General features: G+C 50.6%; 2 protein-coding genes and 1 long non-coding RNA gene across 4 annotated transcripts in view; 2 read left to right on the top strand and 1 right to left on the bottom strand.

Moving 5' to 3' along the window:
* The window catches only part of LOC120324202, a 7,800-nt gene extending 5,647 nt beyond the window's left edge, over window positions 1-2,153 (top strand). The window contains exons 3-5 of the long non-coding RNA XR_005565318.1: window positions 58-318; window positions 1,205-1,451; window positions 1,598-2,153. This is a non-coding gene — a long non-coding RNA (uncharacterized LOC120324202). The remainder of the gene's footprint in view (window positions 1-57; window positions 319-1,204; window positions 1,452-1,597) is intronic.
* IGHMBP2 (immunoglobulin mu DNA binding protein 2) overlaps window positions 1-15,399 on the bottom strand; it is a 25,778-nt gene extending 10,379 nt beyond the window's left edge. The window contains exons 1-8 of the mRNA XM_027717947.2: window positions 15,326-15,399; window positions 14,389-14,558; window positions 13,964-14,156; window positions 13,230-13,327; window positions 7,933-8,096; window positions 6,984-7,184; window positions 3,944-4,091; window positions 1,261-1,435 (exon numbers count right to left, since the gene is read on the bottom strand). Coding sequence (XP_027573748.2) covers window positions 1,261-1,435; window positions 3,944-4,091; window positions 6,984-7,184; window positions 7,933-8,096; window positions 13,230-13,327; window positions 13,964-14,156; window positions 14,389-14,558; window positions 15,326-15,399 — 1,223 coding nt within the window. The remainder of the gene's footprint in view (window positions 1-1,260; window positions 1,436-3,943; window positions 4,092-6,983; window positions 7,185-7,932; window positions 8,097-13,229; window positions 13,328-13,963; window positions 14,157-14,388; window positions 14,559-15,325) is intronic.
* MRPL21 (mitochondrial ribosomal protein L21) lies at window positions 14,488-26,240 on the top strand. 2 transcript variants are annotated; one of them, XM_039385978.1, is made up of 7 exons: window positions 14,488-14,673; window positions 16,572-16,632; window positions 17,946-18,034; window positions 19,957-20,120; window positions 21,720-21,772; window positions 25,414-25,517; window positions 26,009-26,240. In XM_039385978.1, exons 1-7 carry the CDS (start codon window positions 14,631-14,633, stop codon window positions 26,071-26,073), a joined length of 579 nt encoding a protein of 192 aa, XP_039241912.1. In that variant the 5' UTR covers window positions 14,488-14,630; the 3' UTR covers window positions 26,074-26,240. The 2 variants fall into 2 exon arrangements, with proteins under 2 accessions (XP_039241912.1, XP_027573764.1); XM_027717963.2 differs by lacking the exon at window positions 14,488-14,673 and adding an exon at window positions 15,567-15,644.

The raw sequence follows: 26,240 nt of genomic DNA, 5'->3' as shown, positions 1-26,240 counted from the left end.
TCTAAGAAATGAGTTGTGACAGCAAGAGGTTTGATAAATATCTGCTGATATCTGCAGGGAGTACAGTTAATAAATCAGAGCCCCGATGTGGAGATGAATTAATCGGGCTGCCAGAAAAGGAGGGAATGAAGGCTCAAATGAACACCAGCAAACAAATGCTCCTGTCAGACCACAGGAAGTGTCCTGGCATTGAGGTGCCCACTGGGACAGGGCCAAAATCCAGATGGAGGTCTGAAGCTGCTGCCAGTGAGGGGGCTGGAATTTGCCATTGCTGGGAAGAGCTCTCAGAAGAAACCATCCAGCACAGACAAGATGCAGGTGAGTGGACTGCAAGGGGTGTAGTGGGATACCCTCTGCATCCTGGGGTAGCCCCAGATGTGTCAGAAAGCAAGAGGAGCACCCTTCAGACTCTCCACCAAACATTCCCTAAGCCTCAAGGGGAAAAAACCTGACAATAATAAGTGATAAATGCTGGATCCATGGAGGAAAAAGCAGGCAACAGGAAGGCAGTTGGAGTACCCACCCCAGCATTCCTGCTGGACAGGAGCTTCCTGCCTGAGCAGGGCTGACTTCCCCTGGTGTAGTAACAGCCGAGCCTCCTGCCAGCCTGGATCCATCCCAGCTCACTTTGGACCCCAAAATAGGAGCCCACCCACTCCAGGCCCGCTGTCATCAATGGAGAAGGGGAAGGTGGGAGGAAGGGTTGGAGTCCTCCGCATGAATCATCCCTGGAAATAGCTCATCCCTTTCCCTGAACCAAAGAGGAGGTGGCAGGTGATTCGGGGCCTTCAGGAGAGCTCTGGAATTACCTGCAGGAGGAGGTGGAAGGGATCTGCCTCTGTGCTGCTTCTCCTGGTCTGCAGGGACTGTGCTGGCACACACACACCTTTGAGAATTCCCAGCAATCCCACAGCAGAGCCAAAGGCTTCCTGTGGGATTGCTCTCCCTGGCTGCTAACTCAGAGCCCTGGAAGCCCCGGGGCAGTTGCCCAGCAGACACAGGGCCTCTCCCTGTTCCCTGGCTGGGATAAACCGCAGGTAAAGGCACCACCTCCCAGGAGAAACCTGCTGGGATGGAGCCACTTCCAGCAGTGACCGTCTGTAACGCAGCTCTGATGGAATTCTAGCAGTGTGACCAGCCCCTGGGTGGGTGGGTGGGTAGGGGGAGATCCAACAAATAATCCCATTATGAAATATCTCCACAGGTGAGGATTCGGAAGCGTTCGGCTGCAAAAAACAACAGGAGGAGCCGGGACTGTACCTGTGGGAGACGATGGTGGGGGGCAGCTGCTTGTGATCCCCGGCCAGGATGCACTTGGGAGCCTTCAGCAGAGGGATCCAGCAGCTGGCTTCCAGGGCCTGAGCACACTCATCAATCACCACCAGGTCGAAGTGGTTTTCGGGCAGCAGCTTCAGCGGGCCGTCGGAGGAGGCACCTGATGGAAGCAGAAGGTACAATGATATTTCTTTGCAGGGATTTAGAAATCCAGCTCTGCAGCCCATGCCAGGCACGTATACATTGATATGTGTATGTCAGGATTGTTTTTGCCAATTCCTGTTTGTCCCCTTTTTTTTTTCCCCCCGGCATCTGGGCCCAGAAGCTTCCAAGACTCTTTGGAAAACAGCAGCCAAAGAGAACGAGATCCTGGAATGCTTCACCCAGAGCAGAGCAGTGAACACCCACCTTCCTGCTGCCCCCTCAGTGCAAACAGAACTCCTCATCACCAACACTGGAAGGGTGAGGGACTGCAGCTCCACCAGTCTGAGAAGTGGGGGACAGCCCAGGAGGGAGAGACGGGCTGAGTCCCCACTCCTCTGCCCTGCTGACCCCCTGGCTGTGCCACTCTGTCCTTCCTCATGGCACTGGGAGAAGGGAAAGCACAGGAGAAGTAACCAGGCCACCACAGCAAGGGCTAATTTTTAGTATCAGAAGCCCATTTGTAACATCAAACAAATGACCCTGGCACACAACCTGCTCTAACCCAGACCTACCTGATACCGATCCACGCATTGATCAGAAATCTGGATGTCAGGGGCATCAAAATCTCACCCAATTCACAAGGAAAAAGGATGCAAAAGGAGGAGAGCAGGGTTAAGAAGCCAGCATGCCAGGAGAGAAGATTTTTATTCACAGAGGTGTTTTTTTCCCACAGCTCCTGTGCTATTCTTCCTACTTTCCTCCTTTGAAAGCAGCTCTGAGAGGGGGGATTTGGCTTTGCCACCGTAAATCCTGCTGCCTCTGCACCTCTGTATTGCTTCAGATCTTACAGCTTGTCATCTAAGACACCCTGTTTTCCTTTAAAAGCTGTTTTCCAGCCTATATGAATCCACTCTGGTAAGAGGGGCACACTTATAACCTGACTTTTGCCTTTGGCCACGCCGAGGGTGGAAGGAGAAGAAATGAAAGTTTCTTCCTGTCTAAACCAGCCTGTACCAGCACAGCCTGGTTTTCTTCCCTCCCAGTCTTGGGTTTATTGAACTGCCATTAATTAAAGGCCACTCATGTCCCCGAGTGCTGCCATGATTAGATTTTCCTCTGGGCTGAAGCCACCGGCGGAGCACTTGGGCTGCAGAATTCCCCCCAATCCCACGGGTCCAGAGAAATCCCACCACTGCTTAACAAAATCCAACCCCTTGGTTCGCCCACCACCTCTCTCTGAAGCAGAATTCCAGACCCCCAGCTGGGAAGCCCCAGGGGAAAATCACAGCTGATCCCCCAAAATACCAGTTTTGCTGGAAAAAAAGGAAACCTCCCCGTTTTCCAGGCAAGGTTAAAAGAAGGGAGAGGCCAATTCCAAGAGAATAAAGGGAAGACTTATCTTTCCATTAACTTTCACCCCAGTAACTTGCCCCATGAGTTCTTTTTTATGACCTAAAATTATTGATGTTTCCCTTCAGGAAATGATCCCTGAGCAACTAAATCTGAAAATTATAAGTGGAGTATTAAACATCTGAGCTAGAAAAGCCTTTTAACATGTGTTAAACTTTAACCACTCACATCCCCCTCGACTGCAGGGGTATTACCTTCCTACCTGTAGATGCAGATGCCTGATGGATACCTGGATCTGCTCCCTAAATCCTGTGTCACACCACACTTTTTTGTTTAATTTTTAATGAGTAATTAATAAATTAAAGATAAATATACAAAATTTATATTAAAATTAATATATAAGAATATAATATATATAAAAATATAAACATATACTATATATTATGCAACATATAACATCCTATAATATATTACAATATACAATATTATATGAAATCATAATATATTATAATTATTATAAAATATATAATTATTATAAATTGTTATTATAAAATATAATTATTATAAAATGTTATTATAAAATATATTATAATTATTATAAAATACATTGTAATTTGTTACATATTATATATAATGAAGTATATAATATATATATACTATATAAAATAAATATATATAATTTATGTTTTTAAAGACAGATATTTAAGGACTTTTGTGAGGCCAAGAGGGAGGAAGGTTTATCTTATGTCTCCCCACTTCAGGAATAATCACTTGGGTGATTACAGAACTAACAACAGGCAGACTGAGAGCAGGCATTGGAAACACGTGTTGGATTCCATCAATTCTGGAAACAATCCAAGCAGGGAAGCAATTCCATGTGACTTATGCAATCAATAGCAGATTGCACACCTCCAGCAGCTCTTGTTTACTCACTGAACTCTCAGTTCCTACTCAGAGCTAACAAAGGCCCCTCCAGACACGTATTCTGTGCCAAACAACCCCCTGTGCCAGAGTGCAAACTGGGAGCATCCCCCTGTGGAGGGCTTTGGGAGACCCCACTGAGCTCCCAAGAGCTTGGGGCAGGATAAGCTCCCCCAGGTACCCTTGCAGGGCACGTGGTTTGCCCGAGTCCTGGCAAAGGGAGGTAAAAATCCTGGACAAGGGGATCCCACACCTGTGTTGGTGGCCAGGACAACGCTGGCGTGGCTGAGGGCTGAGGCCATGGCAGCTTCTTCTCGCTCCTTCAGCTCCTTCCTCAGGGTCTTTATCTCACCCAGGAAATGGCTCCGCTCTCCCTTGTCCTGGGCCCTTTTGGTCTTTGCCTAGGAAACAGAAAAATCGGGATGGAACCAACTGTTTCTGGTCAGCTCAGTCCGTCCAACAGCCAAGCCTGTGACCTGCCAAATCTGGACACGGAGCAGGAGGTAATGTTTGGGAAGAGGGGTCTCGTGCCTCTGCTGGGTGAGGGTAACTGGGATTTCCTATCTCCTTCTGCTCTGGGAAGCTCTGCCCCTCTGGCTCCTGGAAGCAGGAGGGCTCCCCAAGCCACAGCAGCAACTCTGCCCCTTCAAACCAGCAGCTCTGGGCTGCTCTAAGTGACTCAGAGCAGCATCTAGACAGGCCCATGGCTTTTTTTAGCAGCACTATTAAATATATCTAACACATCAAACCACCAGCACTGGGCACCAGCACTTCCAGACCAGCGGCCACAAGACCTCAGCCCAGCCATGGCTCGCTGCAGGCACCCTGAGCAATCCCAGAGGGAAACTGGGATAATTTCCCTGGAGGTAATGACTTGATAATCAAGATGAAGTGTTGCAGACAGAAGCTTTTACATGGAGCCAAACCAATAAGGCTTGATTGTTCCTACAGTCACGCTCCAGATGGATGGATTTCCCAGGGTCTAACGTGGATCAGCTCATGCTGCAGCCTCTGCTCAGCCTGTTGAACTTGTGGGTATTTAAAACTCCGAAACCTCCACGTGTCTGTCAAGTGGAGTGAAAATGGGCTGAGAAATTCCAGGTGGGAGATGACAGAGAGGCAGATCCCTGACCACACAGGCACCTCTTCCTTAGCTGGACCTGAGGGACAGGTGGACTGAGCTGAAGGAACAAAGCAAATGAGCATCAACTTCCTCCCTGATGGAACCAGGAATATCAGAGAGGCAAGCTGAGAGCGCCAGCAGGGCCAAGGGGAATGTCTGTTCTTCTGCAAAGATCCAGTGAATAAATTAACCACAGCAACTGTTCTCTGATGATGGATTGTGACACTCAGATCCAAACATCTGCCTGATTCTGGGCTCTGGAAGCAGCTTAGGGAGCAGGGAGCACATTCCAGAGGGAACAGAGCACAGGATGGTGACTGGCACATGGTCAGACTGGATCTCACCCAGCCCTAATTAGGGCTCCATGGGTGCCACGAGGCTCTAATTGTCCCCACCTGTCTCATCTGGGCCCCCACCCACCCACTCATTGGTCTGGGAGCTGTATTTAAGGCCAGGCCAGGCTGAGCCTGGTTTCCTTACTGGATTACCTGCTTCATCCCCCTGGACCTGGACCTGGACCTGGACCTGTGCTGCCTTTCTTGTTCAGGTACTGTGGGGCTGCAGTTTTGCTGGTGCAGAGCATCCAGGAGCTGAGATCCTGGGAAGCTTGAAGCCAGCTGAGGAGGGCAGGAGGCACAAAGGGGCAGGAAGTGCCCAAAGAGAGCACAGGGTTTTATTTCTGTCACTGGCCCTCCTGTGGTTTGGGGTTGTGAGGAAGGGGAGGAGTGAGAAGAGTCAAAGTGTGGAATTGCAAAGGAAGAAATTATTACAGGGACAAGTAGGGAACGTGGCAGGGGAGAAACTGAGGCAGGAGGGGGGAAAGACGGGCCAGGACTCCAGAGGTGAGGTTTCTGCAGCCCAGAGAGAGAGATGGAACGAGTCAGGGTCATGTTCTCTGACAGACCTGACTGTGGGCAGCTCAAAACAAGCTGGACTACAAGCCTTGGTGGCCAGTTCCTCCCTCCCACCACCATGATCCTCTTCCTAGGGAGGAAGCAGATGGAGACCTCAACCCTGAAGGCTCTGCTTCCTCCCTAATTTCCCTTCTACTATGGAGAATCAACAGTGAAAAAACCCTCAGCTTTCCAAATGTCTCCCAAGGAGAGGAAAAGCAAAATTAATCACTAGTGAGAACGATGGAAAATAAATTAGGAAGTAAAAAATGGCTTCTGGACAGTGCTGTCACCAGAAGGGAAGGGAAAATAACTTAGTATCAAAACCTCATCCCAAAGAATGGAGCTACTTTGTAAGTTAAATTTAGGAAAACTAGGTTGAGAAAGAAGAAATTAAAGATGCATTTTTAAATGTGCTCTGCTTTCTACTTGAGGTGGCTGAGAGTGGGAGGGAGTGTCAGGACAGGCAGACAGCTCATTAGGAAGTGAATTAATGATGGGAATGTTTCTCTGGTGAAGAGGATGGCAGGAACCATGCCAGACACACGATGTGAGGGGCAGGGCACACCAGCAGGGACTGTGATTCTCCCACTTCCGTGAGGGATTCAGCCAGGAGGAGTTCTGCCTTCCAGCAGATGGAGATCACGGAATCCCAGAATGGTTTGGGTGGGAAGGGACCTTAAAGCCTGTCCAGTGCCACCCCTGACATGGGCAGGGACACCTTCCACTAGCCCAGGTTGCTCCAAGCCCTGTCCAACCTGGCCTTGGACACTCCCAGGGATGGGGCAGCCACAGCTTCTCTGGGCAACCTGTGCCAGGGCCTCAGCATCCTCACAGGGAAGATTTTCTTCCTAATATCTAATTTTCTGACTTCCAATCAGAGTAAATGGGATTAATCCAGGCCACTCTGGATCCATTCCCAGCTCTTGCTGCACTTTGCCATTATTTTTCTCGCCCCTGAAGTGTCCTTTTGTCCTGCTGACTGGCCACAAACACAGACTCACCAACAACCCCCCTGCCTGGATACAGGAGGATCCAGAATGAGCATCCCTGGGGGCTCGTGGTATCCTGAACCCCCAAATACCTGGTTTAACCAGGGTATGCAGGTTGGATTATGTCAGGACTAGTCACTGACTTGCCTCTAGTCGCTGATTTTTGGGATAACCCGGAGCACAGGTATCTAAGAAGTGGCAGAGCTGTCCCTTATTTTAGGGAGGACTGTGGATGGGGTGCTGCAGCCAGGCAACACATGTGGGATGAGCTGCAGGGACACGTACCCAGGCCTGGTCGATGTCCTTCCTGATATCTGCCACTATCTGGGCGTCGTCCCCACGGGCCAGGACTGCATCCAGGGAATGCTGCTGGATGGGCTCCAGCAGGCGAGCGGGGTGTCCCAGCCGCAGGATCCGGGCCTTGCAGCTGGCCAGCCTTTCCACCAGGTTATCCACAGCCACGTTGGAAGGGGCACAGCACAGCACCTGCCAGGGAAGAGAGCAGCTGCTTGGTACCTCCAAGGGCACCAAAATCCTGGAGCAGCAGTGTCCAAGCAGGAGGAAGCAGAGAGAGGGAGACCAACATGCACCTATTGGGAATAAACCACTGACATCTCCAGGGCCTCCAGGCTCCAAAGGTAATTCTCACCTGGCTTTGCAGCACTAGTGTACAGTCTACAATAAACAGCAAACCTGAGCTTTGAAGCTTCTATCAGCACCTCATCAGAGCTGGTGGGAAAATCCCTGATCCCTGCAAGCCCAGCCAGGCTCTGGATTAGCACAGCTCCTGTGGGAGCTGCTCCAGCTGCCACAAAGCCCTTGAGTATGCACAATAATCATAGAATCCCAGAATGGTTTGGGTGGGAAGGGACCTTAAAGCCCATCCAGTCCCACCCCCTGCCATGGGCAGGGACACCTTCCACCAGCCCAGGTTGCTCCGAGCCCCATCCAGCCTGGCCTGGGACACTCCCAGGGATGGGGCAGCCACAGCTTCTCTGGGCAGGCTGTGCCAGGGTCTCACTGCCCTCACAGGGAAGAATTCCTTCCCAATATCCAACCTAAGTTTCCCCTCTTTCAGTTTGAATCCATTCCCCCTTGTCCCACCACTCCAGTTCCTGATGAGTTGTCCCTCTCCAGCTTCCTTGCAGGTCCCTTCTGATATTGGGGGGTGCTGTGAGGACTCCACACAAGGAGAGGTGGTCACTGTCACCCCAGCCCTGCCACTGCCCCTCACCTTGAGGCCTTGCTGCACAGCCTGCAGGATGATCTCCACCAGGGTCGTGGTCTTCCCTGTGCCGGGTGGTCCGTGGATGATGGCGAGCTCCCTCTGGGCCAGGGAGAAGGAGACAGCTTCCCTCTGGGATTCATCCAGTGAGGTATTGAAAAACTTCAGAGGCTCTGGGGACACAGCAGGAGGGTCACTGGGACCTCTGCCCTACCTGGGAGCTGGCTGAGAAGCACAAATCCAGGAATACAAGAAGTTCTCCACAGCCAGCCCAAATCCATTTCATAGGGAGGAGGAACTTGGGAGGAAGGCACTGAGGGGGATAAAAGACCCCAGCATGTAAAAGTAAGGCTTGTTATGCTTCCAAAACAAACAAGCTGTCCATCCTGCATCCATGCCTTCCCCATTTCCTCCCCATCCTTGATATTTTTGCATTCAGCTGTGAACACAGCCAGTCTGTGTTAGAATTCCCAGTTTTTAAAGAGGAATTTAGCTGCTCTAACATCAAACAGGAGGGTTTTCCTGGCTGTGGAGGAGGCTCTGGGTTTGCTTCACAGGTTAGCCAGCATATTTAGGGAATCTTCAGTGGAAATTGGGAGGGAAACAGCTGATCTTGGGAACAAATGACACCCGTTGCGGTTAAACCCGACGCAGCACTAATGAAAAAGCAGCAGGAAAACCTACAGAGTCTGTGAGCAGAACACAGCAGCCCTGTATTGGTCACCAAGGAAGGCAGGAAAAGATAAGAACAGCAATTTAAATGATAAAACTAAAATTGGTTTCAGCTTTCATAAGGAAGGGAACAAAGAGAAAACAATATGCAAATTGTATCGGAAGAGAATTGGTTTCACTGCAGAGACCCAATTCTCACAAGCTGCTTTTTAACCTCCCAGATTTATCTCATTTAGGCCCAAATTTATTCTCATCCCCCCCTAATCCTGCTGCTAATCTCCTTGTTCATTATGGGAGTTAATTACAGCAGAGATGATGACTCATTACACTGAGGTTTCCCGAAAATAACGTTCCCACAAAAGCTTATATAAGACACATCTCTGGGCATGGTTCCCTGCTGGGCATCATGTGGTTTATCCCTCTCTTTGCATTAAGGGCTGGATTAAAAACTGGGAAGTTTCTCCTGGTTTTAGCCAGGTGAACTTGTGTGGGACCCCTGGCTTTTGAAGCAGCACAACTAAACGAGGTGTCTGGGTTAAAAAAAAAACTCCCACTAAAAAGGTGGTGAGGGAGGGAGAATTGGGGCCAAAGGTACTTTTTGCTGTTAATCTGCCTCTTGGTTTATATATAATTTTTTGGGTGAGTGTGCTAACGACTAAGAGAAGACCAGGAAACATCCCATGGGCTGGGGAAGCAGCAAGAATAGCTTAAAAACTGAAAGGCATTTCCCACAGTGAGGAAGGAACAGCCGGGACGTGGGAGTCATTGATGTTTCCTTGCTCAAGGATGAGCTCAGGAGCTTCTCCAGGCTTGTGCCCACCCTCATCCCTTCCAAACACATGCTTCCAGGAGCTGCTGTGTGGGCAGCCTGGGAATGTGCCTCTCCTGGGCTGGGCAAAGGGGTGAGGAGGAGGGAAGAGCCTCTTAAGGGATGCTGGGCTCCTCCAAACTCTTCTCCATCCACCAGCTGGGCTCCAGGTAGAGCTGCAGGTTATCCACTGCAGCAGGGCTGGTCCAGAGGACTCCATAAGGAATTGGTTTAGGATTTGAACCTCTTAGCCCAGCTCTACCCCTGGGCATCAGCTCTGCGCAGTTGCCTCCTGCTTTGCCCGAGGCTGTCCATCCCAGATCCCAACCAGGCCATGGAGAGGAGGGATGGAAATCTGCACCCTCAGGTCTGGCAGGGACGTGCCTCACTGGTGGCCAGGTGATTCTGCCCTGAAACACAGCGTGATTTAGGGGGTGTAGTGTTGAAAAAACAAACCACCTTGGCCATCGGGGTTGGCTCTCCAACGTTTCCAGGGACTGAGGTGATTTTCTGCTCTGGGGAGGCAGCAGGCTGGGGGGTGATATTCAAGCCCATGAAAAGGGGTCTTTGTACCAAAAAGAGATGGGGAAAGTGCACTCTTCACAGTATATTCCTCACCATCAGTGTGTGGAGGCACCAAGAGCAAACCAGACCCCACCAGCAGCTCCTCCACAGCACAACCTCACTACAGCCAGTGCTGCTGGACACAATCCAGGTGGGTACTTCAGCCTGAATCAGGAACCTTCCCTGTTCTCCCTGGGAAATATTTGGCATCTGAGTTGTCTGGGTGGCTCAGTCTCCCCCAGAAATCCTCGGGGCCTCTCCACACCCCCTGTGATCACAGGAGATGTCACGTGGCCGAGGGACAAGGGGCATTTAGGATTTTTTGCAAGTGACTTGTGCCAAGAAGCCCAAGGAAGTCTTGCTTTAAATCCCTGGTGCTTCCCCAGTGCCAAGCTGGCTTTTACTGGGGACATTCCTGCCTTTTAACCAGGCCTTTTTCCTCCTTCTTTCTCCTTTCAAATGTTTTTACAGCCACGGGCAGGTTTAAATACAAGCCAGGCCTTTTTGGAGCCAGTTCCTGGGAATAGAAATGAACATCCCTCACTTTCTCCAGCCCAGGATCACAGGAGAGAGCTGGCAGCTACTGGTGACCTGCACAGGTAAGGCACAACCAGGATTCCTGAGGCAGAAGGGATGTGCCCCACTTGGATGACTGTGGGGAGCACAGCAAGCAGAGCAATGCTGGCCTCTGCTGGCAAGCAGAGCCTCTCCACATTCCCCCCATTCCCAAAATACTGGGCTCCAGGAGTCCCACACGGATGGTGGGAGCAGGGGAAGGAATGCTTGGAGGAGATTTTGGGTGTGGAAGCTCCAGCAGGGCCACGAATGCAGGCCAGAACGCGAGAGACACAAGCAGAGCATTTCTGTCGGATGAGCGCCCGGATTCTGCTTCCCAGGGAGTCTGACAAGGGCAAAAATCCCGCTCAGTTCAGAGCCTGCCTTTTTGGAAAGCTTATTCTCCCACTTGGAACTTTTCTGGAGGCAGTAAGGTGAGCTCTGAGAGTGCTTTGTGTCACTCCCACTCTCAGGTGCAGATCCCAGCTACCCAGTGGTGGCACCTTCCTGTTCTTTTGACTGTCCCACAGGTTGTTCCTCCCACAGCCTGTCTCGTGTTCTTGTGTTAGGACAAGGATGTTCACTGTTCCATTTTGAAGTGTTTTGAAAGGACTTGGCCCTTGTGCTGGGTTAGGCTGCTGGTGTCTGATAATTAATTACTAAAATGCACAGCGGCGTCAGAACCCACCTAAAAGTCCTGCTTGAAAAATAAGGCTTCTAATTTTTATCCCACACTTAAAAAAAAAAAAAAAAATCAGGTTTAGGCTTCTGCTGCCACACGTTTCACTCACTGGAGCTGATTTTCCCCTCACTCCTTTCTATGGCTTTCTGGCTTTGGATTGCAGCGAGCTTGTACCACATCCCAGAATGGTGTTGACACAGATGTGTGTCTAGACAGGCAATTTTAGGAGCTGTACAGAACTTATTGACTCAGCCTGCTGATGGGTTTGTTAGAGATCGGGTAATGGATGGGATGACACAGAGGGAGGGAAGCATCTCCCAGAGAAACCAGGCTAATGGGTGCTGGGTCATGAAAGGAGACACTGTGACGTGGAGAAGCACCTGGGAGCTTTTTGTGTCCTCCTGTGTCACAGCACTTCAGCTCAGTGCAGGCTGGCAGTTCAAGGATCTATTTGAACTTATTATTATTATTTAATTCCTGGGTAGGGATTTATCTAAATTAACCTAATTAATTTTAATTTTGAAATCAATATATAATTTTATGATTTAAAATGTCACATATAAATGTAATTATCTATATTTTTATTTTAATAAATCATTTATATTTTATTTTAATATTTCTTTTACCTTTATTATTAATATTTATATTATTACTATTTATTTTATGTTTATTTATATTAATATAAATGCATACATATATAATCATACGTGTATATATATTATGTATATATATATAATATTATATATAACACATACTTATATTAGTATTTTATATTGTTATTTAATATTATATTATTCTATATTACAACATAATATATAATGTACAATGTAATTATAAGCTATATTATATATTATTTATTATATTTATCATTTATCACATTATACTGTTAAAATTTTTTATTTAATATATGGTTTTAATAAATTAATAGGATTAATCTAATTTATTTTAACTTAGAATTAACCTAAATTAAAAAAAAAATCTCTCTAGTTGGGAAGAAAGCAGCTCTAAGGGGAGTAAGTAACTGGAAGGCCTTCGTACCCTGCCAGAGTATTTTACTGATCTCAGGTGATGCCTTCTCATATTTCATCTCCTCTGCCTGTCTACTGTGACTGAATGTTTCTATCCATCAATACTGCCTGGGCTGGGGAGATGTAAAATTCATCTCTGCTTCGCTTGGCAATCTGGTGAGAAGGAGTTTTCCCTCATTAGAGGCAGTTCTGCTCCCTCAAGGGTAAAAGCAGAAAGTTAAAGACGAAAATTTGATTCTTTTATCTCATGTTAAAAACTGTGAGTGCACCAAGGCCCCCAAAAGGGTTGATCAGGGGGGCTGGTCTCCCCTTGATTTCTCTGAAAGGTTAAACTGTGTAATTTCACCTTTTCTTTTTTCCAAAGACTCACAACAAAGGGGAATTCTACTTATATCCAGTTTTTTGGACGGCTGTTGGTAAAAGCAGGTTGTGAAGCATTAAGTATTGGATGAAACCAGAGCTCCAACTCGACTGAACGCAACGAGAAGGCTGTAAAAATAAAAATCCAAGTGTTCCCGTGCTGTTCCAAACAGCCACTTAATTCCCACAGAGGCAGTCACTGGATTTTCAACAGAGAAGCAGCACTGGCAGTTTCTCATCTCTGGAGTTTGTGGATGGGACTGGGGCAGGAAGCAAATGAGAAATTCCTCATAAACTGGACTGGATTTCAGACTCGTGAATGTGTGCAAACTGATTCTCCCATCACAAATCCTGCCTGTCACACCAGAACTCCGCTTTCCTTGGCATGCTCTGAGAAAAGGGAGCATTAACCAGCTGAAGAGTCTCTTCCAAGGCTCTTTCTGTGAGGGAAACGTGCCCAGTATAAACCAGTATGAACACTTGAGTGTTCAAGGCCACGTTCAACACTCGGATCTTTCCTGGAGCCGAGTGACTGCACGTGTGGATAAAAACTGTACGTGGGGCACGAATTATTTGTGTTCCCCCGGGCAGTTCCCAAGAATGCCCATAAAACCTGACTGAAAAAGAGGATCCTTACTTGTGTCACTGGACGCCCTGGGAGCAGAAGCAAAGAAGAGGACGTCGATCAGGTCGGAGGCCGGGCCACCACGGTACTGCTTGAGTGCAGTTAAAGCTCTGCCAAAGAAGGGAATATCCAGGTTACAGGAATTCCTTTGGAGACTCCCAAGGGCCCAGAGACAGGCTGTGGGCACAGATGGAACTATTCCAGAGCTGAACAACGTTACCCCGTGAGACTGATCCCACCTAATTCCTGCATCCCCCAATGTTCCCACACGCGTCCCTGCGCTGGTCAGGCTTCCACTTCCCGTTATTCCAGCTTGGTACAGCCAAATGTGCTTTTTCAGAATGTTAATCCAGCAAAGAACTCTTCAGTCCTCCTGCCAGGATGGAAAAGGCCCTACACAGAACCCAGGGAGTGCCAGAGGTGATACAACCAGACCAAAATACGCAGCTTGGAGAGGGAAAGGGAAGAGGAGGACCAGCCAGCAGGTGAGTGAATTTAGGCTGTTATGAGGCTGTAGCATGACAAATCCAGCTGAATTATCCCGGGATGGATTCCCTCAGTAGGCAGCACAAAAAGGCAGGTGGATGCCTCCCCTCAGTGGAGCTGCTGTAGGAGCAAGAGGGATGAGATGGGAAAGGAGAGAAACCAAGCCTAGTGAATGAACTGGGAAGCGTCTGGGACCAAAGCTGGCAGTTCTCCCGTGGCTCCCCCGCCCCTGAGCAGAGGGACCCCGGGGGAGCCCTGACCTTTTGAGCCTGTTGTAGGTGACGTCGTTGGCCAACTTGAGCAGGCGGAAGGAGCGCTCGTGGTCCAGGCCCAGCTCCCCATCCCGGGGCTCCTCCAGGGCCACGGTCACTGCCTTGGAGGTGACACGGGTCACGACGCCGGTGGCCACTGGGTCACCCTGCCCAGCAGAGTCGTAGAGCCCCACGATGTCCCCTGCAAAGGCAAGTTTGGAGAGCGTGAAGGGCGGAAAACGTGTTGTCGCCCAGAGAAGCTGTGGCTGCCCCACCCCTGGAAGTGTCCAAGGCCAGGTTGGAGCAACCTGGGATGGTGGAAGGTGTCACTGTCCATGGCAGGGGGTGAGACTGGGTGGGCTTTAAGGTCCCTTCCCAACCCAAACCATTCCAGGATTCTGAGATCTGTTTTTTAATTTTGGAATGTCCCTTACCAGGCCCAAAGCTGTTGGAGGGCAGCTCGGAGTCCGAATCCCATTTCCTGGGCTGGAATGTCACGAGGAGACGCCCGTAGAGGCCGGTTCTCTGGCTGGTGACCTGGAGTTTGAGCAAGCAGACGCCCCTCCGCTGCAATTCCTTCAGGGAGACGCTCTCCTGCCATGCCCTGGGAATCACACAGGGGTGAGAACACCATGGGGATGAGGTCAAGAATCAAAGCTCCAGGTGACAGAGCGGAATGACCTTGTCCTGGCTCCTGGCACCCCTCTCCTCGTGGCTGGGTAAGGGTCTGCACCCCCAGCACAGGGGTCTAAGAGGGATGGCTACAGGCGAGCTGGTCCTACAGGGGTGAGTCCAGCAGGGTTCCCCACGGATCAGAGCCCTGTGGGGTGGTTTCCTACTGGGATGGGGCTGGTTAGAAAGGTGGGATTACACCTGCGTTCCCATAGGTGACAGGAGGGTTTCCCAGGGGTGACAGCAGGTCCCAGGTGAGGGTCCCCCAGTGTTTCCACAGGTGAATGAGGGTCCCAGGGGAGGGTCCCTCAGATTCCCACCGGTGACAGCAGGTCCCAGGGGAGGGTCCCCCAGGGTTTCCCATAGGTGACAGAGGGTCCCAGGGGAGGGTCCCCCAGGGTTTCCCACCGGTGACAGCGGGTCCCGGGTGATGGGCCCTCAGATTCCCACGGGTGACAGCAGGTCCCAGGTGAGGGTCCCCCAGGGTTTCCACAGGTGAATGAGGGTCCCAGGGGAGGGTCTCTCAGATTCCCACGGGTGACAGCAGGTCCCAAAGGAGGGTCCCCCAGGGTTTCCGTAGGTGACAGTGGGTCCTAAGGGAGGGTCCCTCCGATGCCCACGGGTGACAACGGGTGCCTGCCCCCACCCTCCCCCGGGCCGCGCGTGCCCCCGGCGGTCCCTCCCCGTCCCGGTCCGTGCCTGCTCTCGGCCAGCTCCGCCTCCCGCTCCTCCCGCAGCAGCTCCAGGTGCCGCTCCGCCGCTTCCGCCGCCATGGCCGCCGCGAGGCCACGCCCACAACGGCCGTGGCCCCGCCCCTTCACGACACGGCTCATTCACCCCGCCTATCGCCCCGCCCACTGCCCGCCGTGGCCCCGCCCCTTCACCGCGCCGCTCATTCACCCCCTCCCTTTGCCCCGCCCACTGCCCGCCGTGGCCCCGCCCCTCGCCCCACCATTGCGGTTCCGTGTCCGGCGCGGGGTCACCGCGATGGCGGCGGCGGGAGCGCGACGGGCCGGAGGTGAGAGGGGACCGGGGACGGGACGGGACGGGCGACGGGGCAGGGAGCAGGGGAGGAGCGAGCTCTGCCTGCTGCTGGGATGAACGGAAAGAGCTCTGCCCGCTGCTGGGAAGGAAGGAAGGAATGAAGGAATACGCTCTGCTGCTGGGGTGGAGGGAAGGAAGGACGGAAGGAAGATGCTCTGCCTGCTGCTGGGAAGTAGGGAAGAAAGGAGAGGAAGGAGCTCTGCCTGTTCCTGGGAAAGAAGGAGTGAATGAAAGAAAGGAAAATGCTCTGCCTGCTGCTGGGATGGAAGGAAGGAAGGGAAGGGAGGAAGATGCTCTGCCTGCTGCTGGGATGGAAGGACGGAAGGGAAGGGAGGAAGATGCTCTGCCTGCTTCTGGGATGGAAGGAAGGAAGGAAGGAAAAAGTTTTTCCTGCTGCTGGGATGGAAGGAATGGAGGAAGGAAGGAAGGTGATCAGGGTCTCCACTGTCGGCTCCTGGCCCTGGTGCATCCCTGCCATGCACCCGATGGATGAGCCCTGGAGCTCTCCCTGCTGCAGAGGTGGAAGGAGCCGCTCACATCTTTCCCAGTATCAGCCTCGAACAGCCCAAAAAGGAGAATCAGCTTGACATAGTTTTTCCCAGGCTGCTATAAACCCTTCAGCAAAATCCAGGAAATGGTGGAAACAGAGACTCCATCAGCCTTCTCCTTCCTAGCTGGGCTGGGAAGCTTGTCAGGGCTTGGAAGGGCTGCCCAGGGAGGTGGTGGAGTCCCCATCCCTGGAGGTGTCCAAGGACGTGGCACTCAGTGCTGTGGGTTGGGTGACAAGGTGGGGATCAGGCACAGGATCTGGGAGGGCCTTTCCAACCTCAGTGATTCTGGGATTCTGCAAAAGCCCAGTAACTGCTGCCTGTTCTAATTCTTTTCCCTGTCTCCCTTTCAGCCTTCCTGCTTTCGGCCGCGGTCCGGCACCGGAGTTCCCAGAGCACGTCACTGCAGGAAGGGTGAGGAGTCATGTCACTGTGCCTCTTCCCACCTGGAATGCTGATCTGGAGTCATGTCACTGTGCCTCTTCCCACCTGGGATGCTGATCTGTCTCAGTGGGGTGGGGAGGGCAGCTGGTTCTCCTTTGGGAAGGAAGATTGTCTGCCCCTTGGTCACTCTGTTGCTTCCCAGTGTTTTGGACTCTACCTACCTTCAGTCACCTTTCCCAGAAGGATTCTTCCCTTTTTTTTTTTTTTTTTTTTTTTTTATTTCTATCCCATCCCTGGAAGTGTCCAAGGCCAGGTTGGACAGAACTTGGAGCCACCTGGGCTAGTGGAAGGTGTCCCAGCCCATGGCAGGGGGTGGCACTGGATGAGCTTTAAGATCCCTTCCAATCCAAACCATCCTGGGTGTGATACCCGGTGAATTCCAGACTTGCAGCACAGTCAGGTGGGATTAAGGGCCCGAGCAGCTGCAGGACACCTGGAAGCTCCAGGCTTGGCTGTTTCCAGCACTTTGGGAGCTGCTTGTTATGCCTTTATTCCATTCCTCGTGTTGGAATGGACCGAGTGCTGCTGGCTGCGACCAGGAGGGGACACTGCAGGAGCAGAGAATTCCTGCAGCAGGGAATAGCAGGATGTACTGTTCCCTCTGCGGGAGGCAGCATCTTCCCGCTGATCCTCACGGGTCAGAGATCCTTGGATCTCCACCTCTGGCACGGCACCCCAAATCCTGCCTAAACCCCACGAGGCCTCAGTGCTTGTGCTCATGTGCTCACAGGTACCGTGAGCTCCTGTTAAACTGAAGCCCTTTGGGATGTTTTGCTGGGTGTTACAGAGCAAATCAGTGGAATGCAACTGATTTTGAGTCAGTTTTGCCAGATCTCATGTTTATTCCTGAATGTTTTTTGCAGTTGGTGCATCCTGTGTTGTTTATACAAAGCGCGGGTCTCGGCACGCAGGAAAACGTGAACCGCCCACTCATGGTGGGGATGGTATTTGCTTTTTCCTTTGGGATGGTGTTTACTAAATTTAGTAAATACTATGGTATTTACTTAATCTACTAAACGTTCAAATTTCAGAAACCAAGGCCCTTGTGGTCATCTCGGGGGACTTTTTCCAAGGCAAATCTCCCTCCTCTTGAAATCTAAGTTTGGTTTTGTGGTATCACAGATTTTTGCTTAGCTGTTAACTTTAATCTGATGCCTTTTGGTCAGGTGTTTGTGAGTGAAATCCATTTCTACTCCACTCCTTTTACCTTCTTTCCTCTCCCTGTTTTACATCTCTTGGCAGTATCTGTTTGCTGCAATGAAATTTTCAATTGTCGTTTGCAGTCTTGTTGCCAAAACTTCCCTGTCTTCACCCCCGTGGCCTGAAGTGCCAAAACTTCCAGATCCAGTGGAAGAAGCCAAGTATCATGCAGGTAAAAGTCTCAAGTCTATTCCTCCAGCATTGCCTTGATGCCTGATTGAGCATAAATCCTGTCGGAGCTAGTTTGTGTTATTCACATTTTTGTCTTATTTCTCACACGTTTTAGTGTCACTGGAATTGTGCTCCAGCTGCTGGTTTTGGAGATTTGGGTACAATATGATTTGCCTTTAGTTTATGACAGCTTGTAGCATTCCCAGAGAAATCTTACCTGATGTGATACGTGGCAGGACACATCACACAATATCTGAAGGAAAAAAAAACAAACAGAAAAAGGCATGAAGCAAACCCTTTTTTTGGACAGGAGAAACCAGTTATTTTCCATTTACTGGCTAAATCAAAGCCAGCAGGAGCAGTTGGATGGTGGGCACATGGAGAGCTGGTGTACATTTTTGCATAAAACAGAACATCCAGCCAGGAGGAGCAGTTGGATGGTGGGCACAGGGCAGACCTGCAGGGATGGGACATAAGGAAAGGAGTTCCACATCTCCTCACAGGCTGTTTTGATCCTGATTTTTACCTCCTTTGTGCTCCTGGGATCGCTCAAGTGACAGATGGGAGTCTGTCCCTGTGTGTGACATAACCCAGGAGTGAACCACGAACGGCTCAGTTTGAGTCCCTGGAGCCCTGTGGGGAGCAGGGTCCCATCCCCATGGATGGTCCCATCCCTGATGGATTCTCATGGGATCCCTCCTGCTGCTGATGAGCTTTGCATCGTTATCTCCTCTGGCTGGGCTTATCCAAAGGGAACAGCAGTGAGAGCATTTCAGTTCTGCCTTTTATTTCCTGGTGCCTGTGGATATTTTAGGAAGGGTCGCTCCGTGTGGCGCCGAGATCTAAGCCAGGAATCACCTGATGTTTCCTGGCACTGGAGGTGTTGGAAGAGTTATCACAACAGCTCTTTATCCTGGTGGGAGCTGCAGCAGCTACTACTGCCCTGCAAAAATAATTCGTGTTCCTGCCTCTACCTTTAACAGTTTGTATCCTCTGGCTTGAAACTTGGACCCTTTCCGAGTGTTCCTGTAAGGATTGGGTTGGGTTTGCCTGGCTGCTGGATTCCTGTCTGTCCCAAAGGGATGTTCTGTTTACATTCCAAGAAAAGAAAAGATCCAGCCACTTTTTAGGACAGTGAGGCAAAACCTGTTTTTCTGAGCAGCCCGGGAGGGTGGGAAGCTGCTGTTTGGCAGTGGGATGGTGTCATTGAGCAACACCTTTTGGTGTTCCCATAAAATTTGGGTTTGGAGCCACTGCCCAGGAAGCTGATCACGGAGAGGGTTTATCCATGTGCAGGACCTGGTTTCTGGCATCTCTCCTGCTCCTGGCACCACTCTGTGGGCATGTGGGAAGAGATTTTTTCTGGGAAAGAGGGAGGGAGAGCTCTCTCTTGTCCTCGCTGCAGGTACAAGTTCTCAGGCCAGGCTTTGTAGTATGCTGGAGCCCTTTTCCCTGGTACTTTGCCAAGCCCTTCCCGATGTTCCTGCATGCTTTAGACACTAGTCAGTGGCTGGGCTGTTCTGCATATTACTCGAAAATGGAGAGAATTTGGAGGAAATCCTCCAAATGCAGGCATCATGGACAAGAGCTTTATATCCAAGTACAGTAAGTTTTGGGATACCTGAGGAATAGGCAGAGAGTCAGCAGTGTAGAGTAGATACACAGTGTATATACCAGATGTTTACTCACGTGTGGGTTTGCCAGCACCTAAAATACAAATAGGGCATCGATTTTTTAGGAAAGGGGATTTTAAGATTTTAAGAAAGCGCGCCTGGGAAACAACACTGCCGTCGGTCCTTTGCTGAAAGATTCCCGGGAGATGAGAGTTCTGGGGGGAGAGCAGAGTGGCTGGGTTAGTATTCACCAGCGTTTCCCACCTCCCTGGGGGTCCTGCCCCGCTCCCTCCCCGTGGTTTGCCAACAGAGCTGGTGCAGAAGGTGAACGGGATGATCTCGGCGGGGGAGTACGGGCGGCTCTTTGCCGTCGTCCACTTCGCCAGCAAGCAGTGGAAGGTCACCAGTGAAGACCTGATCATGATGGACAACGTGCTGGAGGCTGAGTGTGGAGACCGGATCCGGCTGGAAAAGGTGATGCCCCACAGCAGGTTCCCTGCGAGCACCCCTCGAGGCAAAAACCCATCGCCGGTTTTAAACCCGCGTCCCTGGGGGATCTCCCGCCCTCGCTCCGGCTCTTTGCTCTGTTCCAACCCCTTAGTTTTGTTCCAGTTTCAGTTAGTGATAATATTGTTGTGATTTCTGTTCAGCAGAGTCGTGCCAGGCTCTGTGGGGAGGCAGATTTTTGTTGTCCAAACTTCTTCCAAAAAAAAAGGAAAATGACAGTTGTTGTTTCCAGAGACAGCAGCGAAAGCCTCTACTTGCCTTGGGACTCCAGCACCTCAGATCCCAGAATCATTTAGGCTGGGAAAGACCTGTAAGATCGTAGAGTCCAACCTCTAAGTCCTTGCAGGGCTCCCAGGTGGATTGTCACTCCTCAGGGCTCTGCAAGATCCTTATCTGACTGGGCTGGGTGGAGGTGGAGGGAGAATTGCCAGGATCCAAATCATACCTTTATCCTCAGGCTTGGATACCCGGCAGGATCTTGCAGAGGGATCATTAATCCAAACTGGAAGGAAATATTGTGGAGTGGGATTCTGCTACCTTCATGTTCTTGTTGGTTGTTAGAGCTAAGCAGGTAATTAAGGAAGTTTTTGTGCTGGTCCACTGCTTCGAAGCCCAGTTTTGAGGCACCTTTTTAGGGATGTCCTCAGCTGTGTCCCACATCCCTGTAAAACAGAGAGGAGCCAGTGTGTGGTGTAGCCAGCTCAGAATGCAAAGGTCTGGATAGGAGTGAAGGTGAGAACTTGCCTAACACCAGAACCCTTTGGGGGGATTTTTCTGGCAATTTCTGGTCTAAAACCAGAGTGAGAACTTCTCTGGACCATTTCTGTGCAGGTTTTAATGGCTGCCAGAGGATCTGGGGGGAAAGGAGGCAGCCTGGGAGAAATGGCTCTCCATGTGGCACTTTGGGGACATGATTTAGGGGGGGCTGTGGTGGTGCTGATGGTTGAACTCCACGACCTTGAAGGTCTTCCAACCTCAGTGATTCTGTGAAACGCTGCCTCTTCCCACTGCATCCTCTCTTATCCTGCCTGTTCCTTGAGATAGTGACTGAAATGCCCCAAATCAGCAGGTCCCTGGGGTGGTGAATCCTCCAGATGTTCATTTCTTTATTTCCCATCTTGAGGCCTTATGGAGGAGAATTAGGCAAATGTTTCTCCACTGGGATTTGGAGCAATTGCTATAAAAATTGCTATAAAAACTCAATGGTTTAGGAGCTGCCATTTGTCCAGATCCCACAGGAGGCGGGTTATTTTTCATCCCTGATTGCTTTCCATATTTTTTACAGCTGCTGTTGAGCCAGGACAGAGAGGTTCAGTGTGTTCTGATCATGGAGAAAGATACTTTGCAGTATGTTTTAGTGGGATGAGCTCTCTGGAAGACTTATGACTCTTGCCTGTTAACAGCTCTCTCCCCACCACCCCTCTAGTTAGTGTCAGGTTTGAAATGTGGGAAGGCCTGCTGTTTTTAAGCAGCCTGACTCCTTTATGTCTGTAGGATTTGGAAGGTCCTGTTTGCATTTCTCTTGGGACAATGAGCAGTGATTTATGGCTGATCTATTTTCCCCAGGTTTTGCTGGTTGGTGCTGACGACTTCACGCTCATTGGAAGGCCACTGCTGGGGTAAGATGCTTCATAAAGGAATTATCTTACATTTTTGTATTTAATTGTGGCTTCAGGGCTCTGCACTCCCTGAAACTGGGATTTATCAGCTTTTTCCCAGCCCATTTGAAAGAGTCACCAATAAAACAGCTCACCAGCCTCTGCTGACTCTCTCCCTCCCCAGTGCCCAGAGAGCAGCAAGTCCCAGTCCTGAGGTAACTGTGGGATATTCACCTCAGTTGGATCTTTTTCTCCTTGCACAAACTACCAGGAAATCTTGCTCTTCAACCTGTTCACTCCCTTACTCTAATTTTGGTGGCAGTCATCTTGAAAATACCCCAGAAATCCTTTTCCGTCCCTTAATCCGAATTGGGTTTTTAATCTGTTTCCTTTTGCCCTTGCCTTGCCCCAGCAGGCCTTGATCTTAATTTTTAGTGTTCCTAATTTTCCCTTCCTCTCAGTCACATAATCCAGCAGCCAGAGAACTTTTGGGAAGTTTATCCCTTGGCACTGTCTCCTTCCCAGTGCTGTAGGACTTGCTGCACAGAACCCCTTGGTCCCTCCGTGTTTTCCTTCCCAAAAGGAAGGAGGATGTGAACCAGGTGTTATTACTCAGCAAAAGCAAAGTCCTGACCTGTTGTTCTCCCTGGGACAGGAGATTTTAGTGGGAAAACACACAGGATAAGGAGCATTGCAGGTGCTCAGAGTACCTGGAAGCCCTGGCTGTGGGCTTGGCTTTAACTGTGGCAAAGAACAGCCAGGTAAGGAGGGACTTGGACACCTGGGAATTATTTCTTGGTGGCTTTTAGGTTCAGGCTAGAAAAACCACCTGTTTTTGAGGTGGTTTCACTGCTGAGTCTCTCAGAGGCTGGTGGTATTTAGGAGTTATTGGTACAGTTATGGCTGAGGGAAGGGAAAAGAAGAAGGAGAGGGAGAAAGAGAAGAGGGAAAGGGGAAGGGAGAAGGGGGAAAGGAGGAGGGAAAGGTGAAAGGAGGAAGGGAAGAGTGTCACCAGCAGGGTGGACTGCAGTTTTCCCACACAATTCCCTGAACCACAGACACTTTGGAGAGGAGAGGCTGGATGAGATCACAGGCAGTTTTGTTTTTTTCTGTCCTTTTGTAAATAAACACCCCAGTGAGTGCTCGCAGTGCCTGAGACACTTCACCCCCTCAGCTCCCAGATGTTTGGGACAGCTGGCCCTGCTTTTTTCCTCTGATTCCTCCCGGGATGACACTCCTTTAAACCCCCAAAAAACAGCAGTGCCCCAACCCCATAGCTGCGTGGTGGAGGCTATTCTGGGAGAGCTCCTGGCTGGCTCCTGGAATCCCTGGAATCCCTTGGGCTCCCTGTTTGTCCGGGTCAGTGGATGCCCCGCCTGGCACAAGGGCACGAGCCCGTGTTAGACCTGAGAGGAGGGGAAAGGTGCCTCCATGAGAAAGTCTGGCTTGTTTCTGGGCAAAACACAGCTGATGGGGAATTTTTCCCTCTAGGTGAACCTGTTTCTGCTCCTCCCTGCCCGTTTTTGCAGTGGAAATGCTGAAGGCCACGGAGCTGTTCCTGTCACAGCCAGCCAGGCTGGGATTCAGTCCTGCAGGGAGCGAGCTTGGCAGCTGGAATTATGACCTCCAAGAGTTATGATCCCGTGGGGTTGTAGCCTGCCTGGATCTTTTTTTTTTTTCTCTGCCTCATGACAACACCTTTCAGCCCAGCTCAGATCCATGAGATTTCAGGCATGGGTTTCTTTTACCTCCTGTAAAAATCCCACCCCCGTGCTTTGCCATAAAACATTTTGCTGCTGAAGGCAGCAGGCCCAGCTGTGTCGGGCTCTGGGAAATGTGTGACCCCCTTCTTATTTTTATGGACATTCCAGTCATACCTAAAACATTTGATAGAGATTTTTATTTTTTCTTTTTTTTTTCCTCGGGCTCTGTTTGGCTCAGAACTTTTTTTTTCTGCTCACGTGCTCTTCACCAGCAAGTTGGTTTCTGCTGTGCTTCAGCCTCTCACCAGCAGTTCCTGGTGCTGTGTCCAACAGAGAAGGACTCACCAGGGCCTTCAATCCAGGAAGTTTAGCTCCCAAATTACAGTGGTAAACCACGGCTGTGAGTGCATTTTACTCTCTGGTTTCTCCCTCAGCGTTTCAGGGCTTGTGTGTGGTTCAGCAGTGCTGAATCTGGATCACATCCTGGAGCTGGGATGTCAGGGTCACCCACTGGTCTCTTTTAAAATCTAGATCTTTTTTCATCTGTTTTCTTCTGGGTTAGTCACTTACTGCAGATATATCGGTTTCCTCCTCCCTCCAGGATTCAATCTCTGATTTAATCACACCCCCGGCGTGGATTTTAAGAGGGATTGTGACTGTCTGAAGCCTTTGGCCTCCCAGTGACCTTGCTGGAGCAATTTAGGCTGGATGGGCTTCCCCCTCTGCCCCCCTCAAGCGCAGACAGAGCAGTTTGTCAGCAAAATGGTCTTTAAATGTCTTCCTGTGGCAAAGTTAACGAGCTTTTAATGGCATTCTGCAGTGCTGTGCACGGAAGGGTGGCTGCTCCTCCTCCCCTGCGGCTCTGACTAACCTCCCCCTGGCCAGAGCTCCAGTCTGGCTCTTTTTTGGAGTTTCTCACCTATCCAGAGAGGAGGAGCTGTGCAGACAGGGAGCTGGTCCTGCCTCCACCACCTTGTTTTCCAGATCTGGAGTTTTTCAGAGAGCAGCTGGACAGCCCAGAGCTCTTTTATTTTTTTTTTTTTTTGGGGGGGGGAAGGAGGGGGGGTTTTCTCTTCTCTGAGCTCTGCAAAGCCCTGGGTGGGCAGGAGGTGTTGGTGTGTGTCCAGTTACTCTGGTTTTACTCACCTGTGAAGGCAGTAAAGGCTGTATTCCCTTGGTCTCCACGCTGAGGGAGGAAGGGTGTGTACTGGCTGGGAATTGTTGTGTGCACAGATGAGATCCAGCAGTAATTTGAACCTTTGAGGGATCTCACCTGAGCTCCCCCAGAGCTGTACCTGGAATCCTCAGTGAGTCCCCATCTGCTCTTCCAAACTGGGGTAAACAAACAGGACAGACCAGGAGTGGGAGGCACAAGAGGTGTGTGGGAGGAGAAGGGAAGTGCTCCAGCAGCCACTGGCTGTTGTTCCTGCCAGAAACAGTGGGAAGAATCCCAGGGCACTGAACGTTTGCCATGACTTCCTCAGGTGAGACTTTTTATTCCAGCTGTCTGTGATGCTTTAGAGAAGGAGGAAGGACCTGTGTGGTGACCAGGAGGAAGGATTTCTTTTATTGACCAGGAGAAGGGGCTGTGGGTGGGGTTGAACCTGTCCCAAAAGCAAAGCAGGACACGTGAGATCACCTGAAGGTGCCAGGGGAGTTTTATCTTGCTACAATCCCACAAGTTCCTGCAGGTTCCTCTCACTCAGGTGGAGTGATCTCATCCCTCACATGACTGGCAAGTTCTGCTCTGTGAACTGTCACATCACCTGAGCCAGGTACAGCACCTGGAGGCTTTTGGGTTTGCCTTTGTCCTCCCACGGTGACTCTCCAATTTCCACGGATCTGGGCTGTGGAGGCAGGATCTGGCTCTGTCAGGCAGGATGTGTTACCCCTGTGTCTCTTTTCCCAATAGAAGGGGAAGATTAAAAGCATCACTTTGTTATTTAACTGCTTTTTAAGGAAAGACCTGGTCCGCGTGGAGGCCACAGTGATTGAGAAGACGGAGTCGTGGCCCAAAATCCACATGCGCTTCTGGAAGAGGCACAACTATCAGAGGAAGAAAAGTAAGAGGGAGAGAACACATCTCCTTCCCTGCTGGCTGTGGGAGGGGGAGGTATGATGGCACAAGGGTCTGAGGAAGGTTGTTCTCCGTGTGCCCACAGCCCCTCAGGGCCCAGCCCACCGCCCCCAGCGTGCCCACGGAGCACCAGGGTTTAATATCCCCTCAGTCCAGGACCTTGTGTTCCCTGACCTTGCTGGCAAGAAACTTCCTGGGCTGGAAAGCAATCCTGTTCTCTCTCCCCAAAGCCTTAAAACATTGGATGTGTCGTCACAGGTACCAGCGAGCCTGGACAGGGTCCTGTGGCAGGTTTTGGTTGCCAAATGACTCTCCCTTCTGTGAGAGGGGGGGGGGAAAATTATGGCTGGTTTTGTATGGAATGGATGGTAAAGCCTTGACCAGACTGCCCCAGTCCCATGGGAGCCCTGAGACCAGGTGGGCACTGGCTTTGCGCTGTCACCTGATCCTGATCCTTTCTTTCCTCTTCTTTTCCAGTCATTAGGAACCCCCAGACCGTCCTCCGGATCAACACCATCGAAATCTACCCGTGTTTGTCCTGATTGATTGGGGGGGGGGGAAGGTGTGGCTGGGAATCATCGTTGCTCCAGGCAATCATGGAAACAAAACTGCCTCAGCACTGGAAAGTCCTGGACTTGCTGCTGTAGTGGGAAATGGAAACTTCTACGTGCTGTCTTTTCAAAATAATGAAATATTTTTTGAACTGTCA

This window comes from Pipra filicauda, unplaced genomic scaffold (assembly GCF_003945595.2).
Source record: "Pipra filicauda isolate LSUMZ 115617 unplaced genomic scaffold, ASM394559v2 scaffold45_size4122338_pilon, whole genome shotgun sequence".
NCBI classification, from domain to species: domain Eukaryota; kingdom Metazoa; phylum Chordata; class Aves; order Passeriformes; family Pipridae; genus Pipra; species Pipra filicauda.
This window is presented reverse-complemented; position numbering and strand designations above follow the sequence as displayed.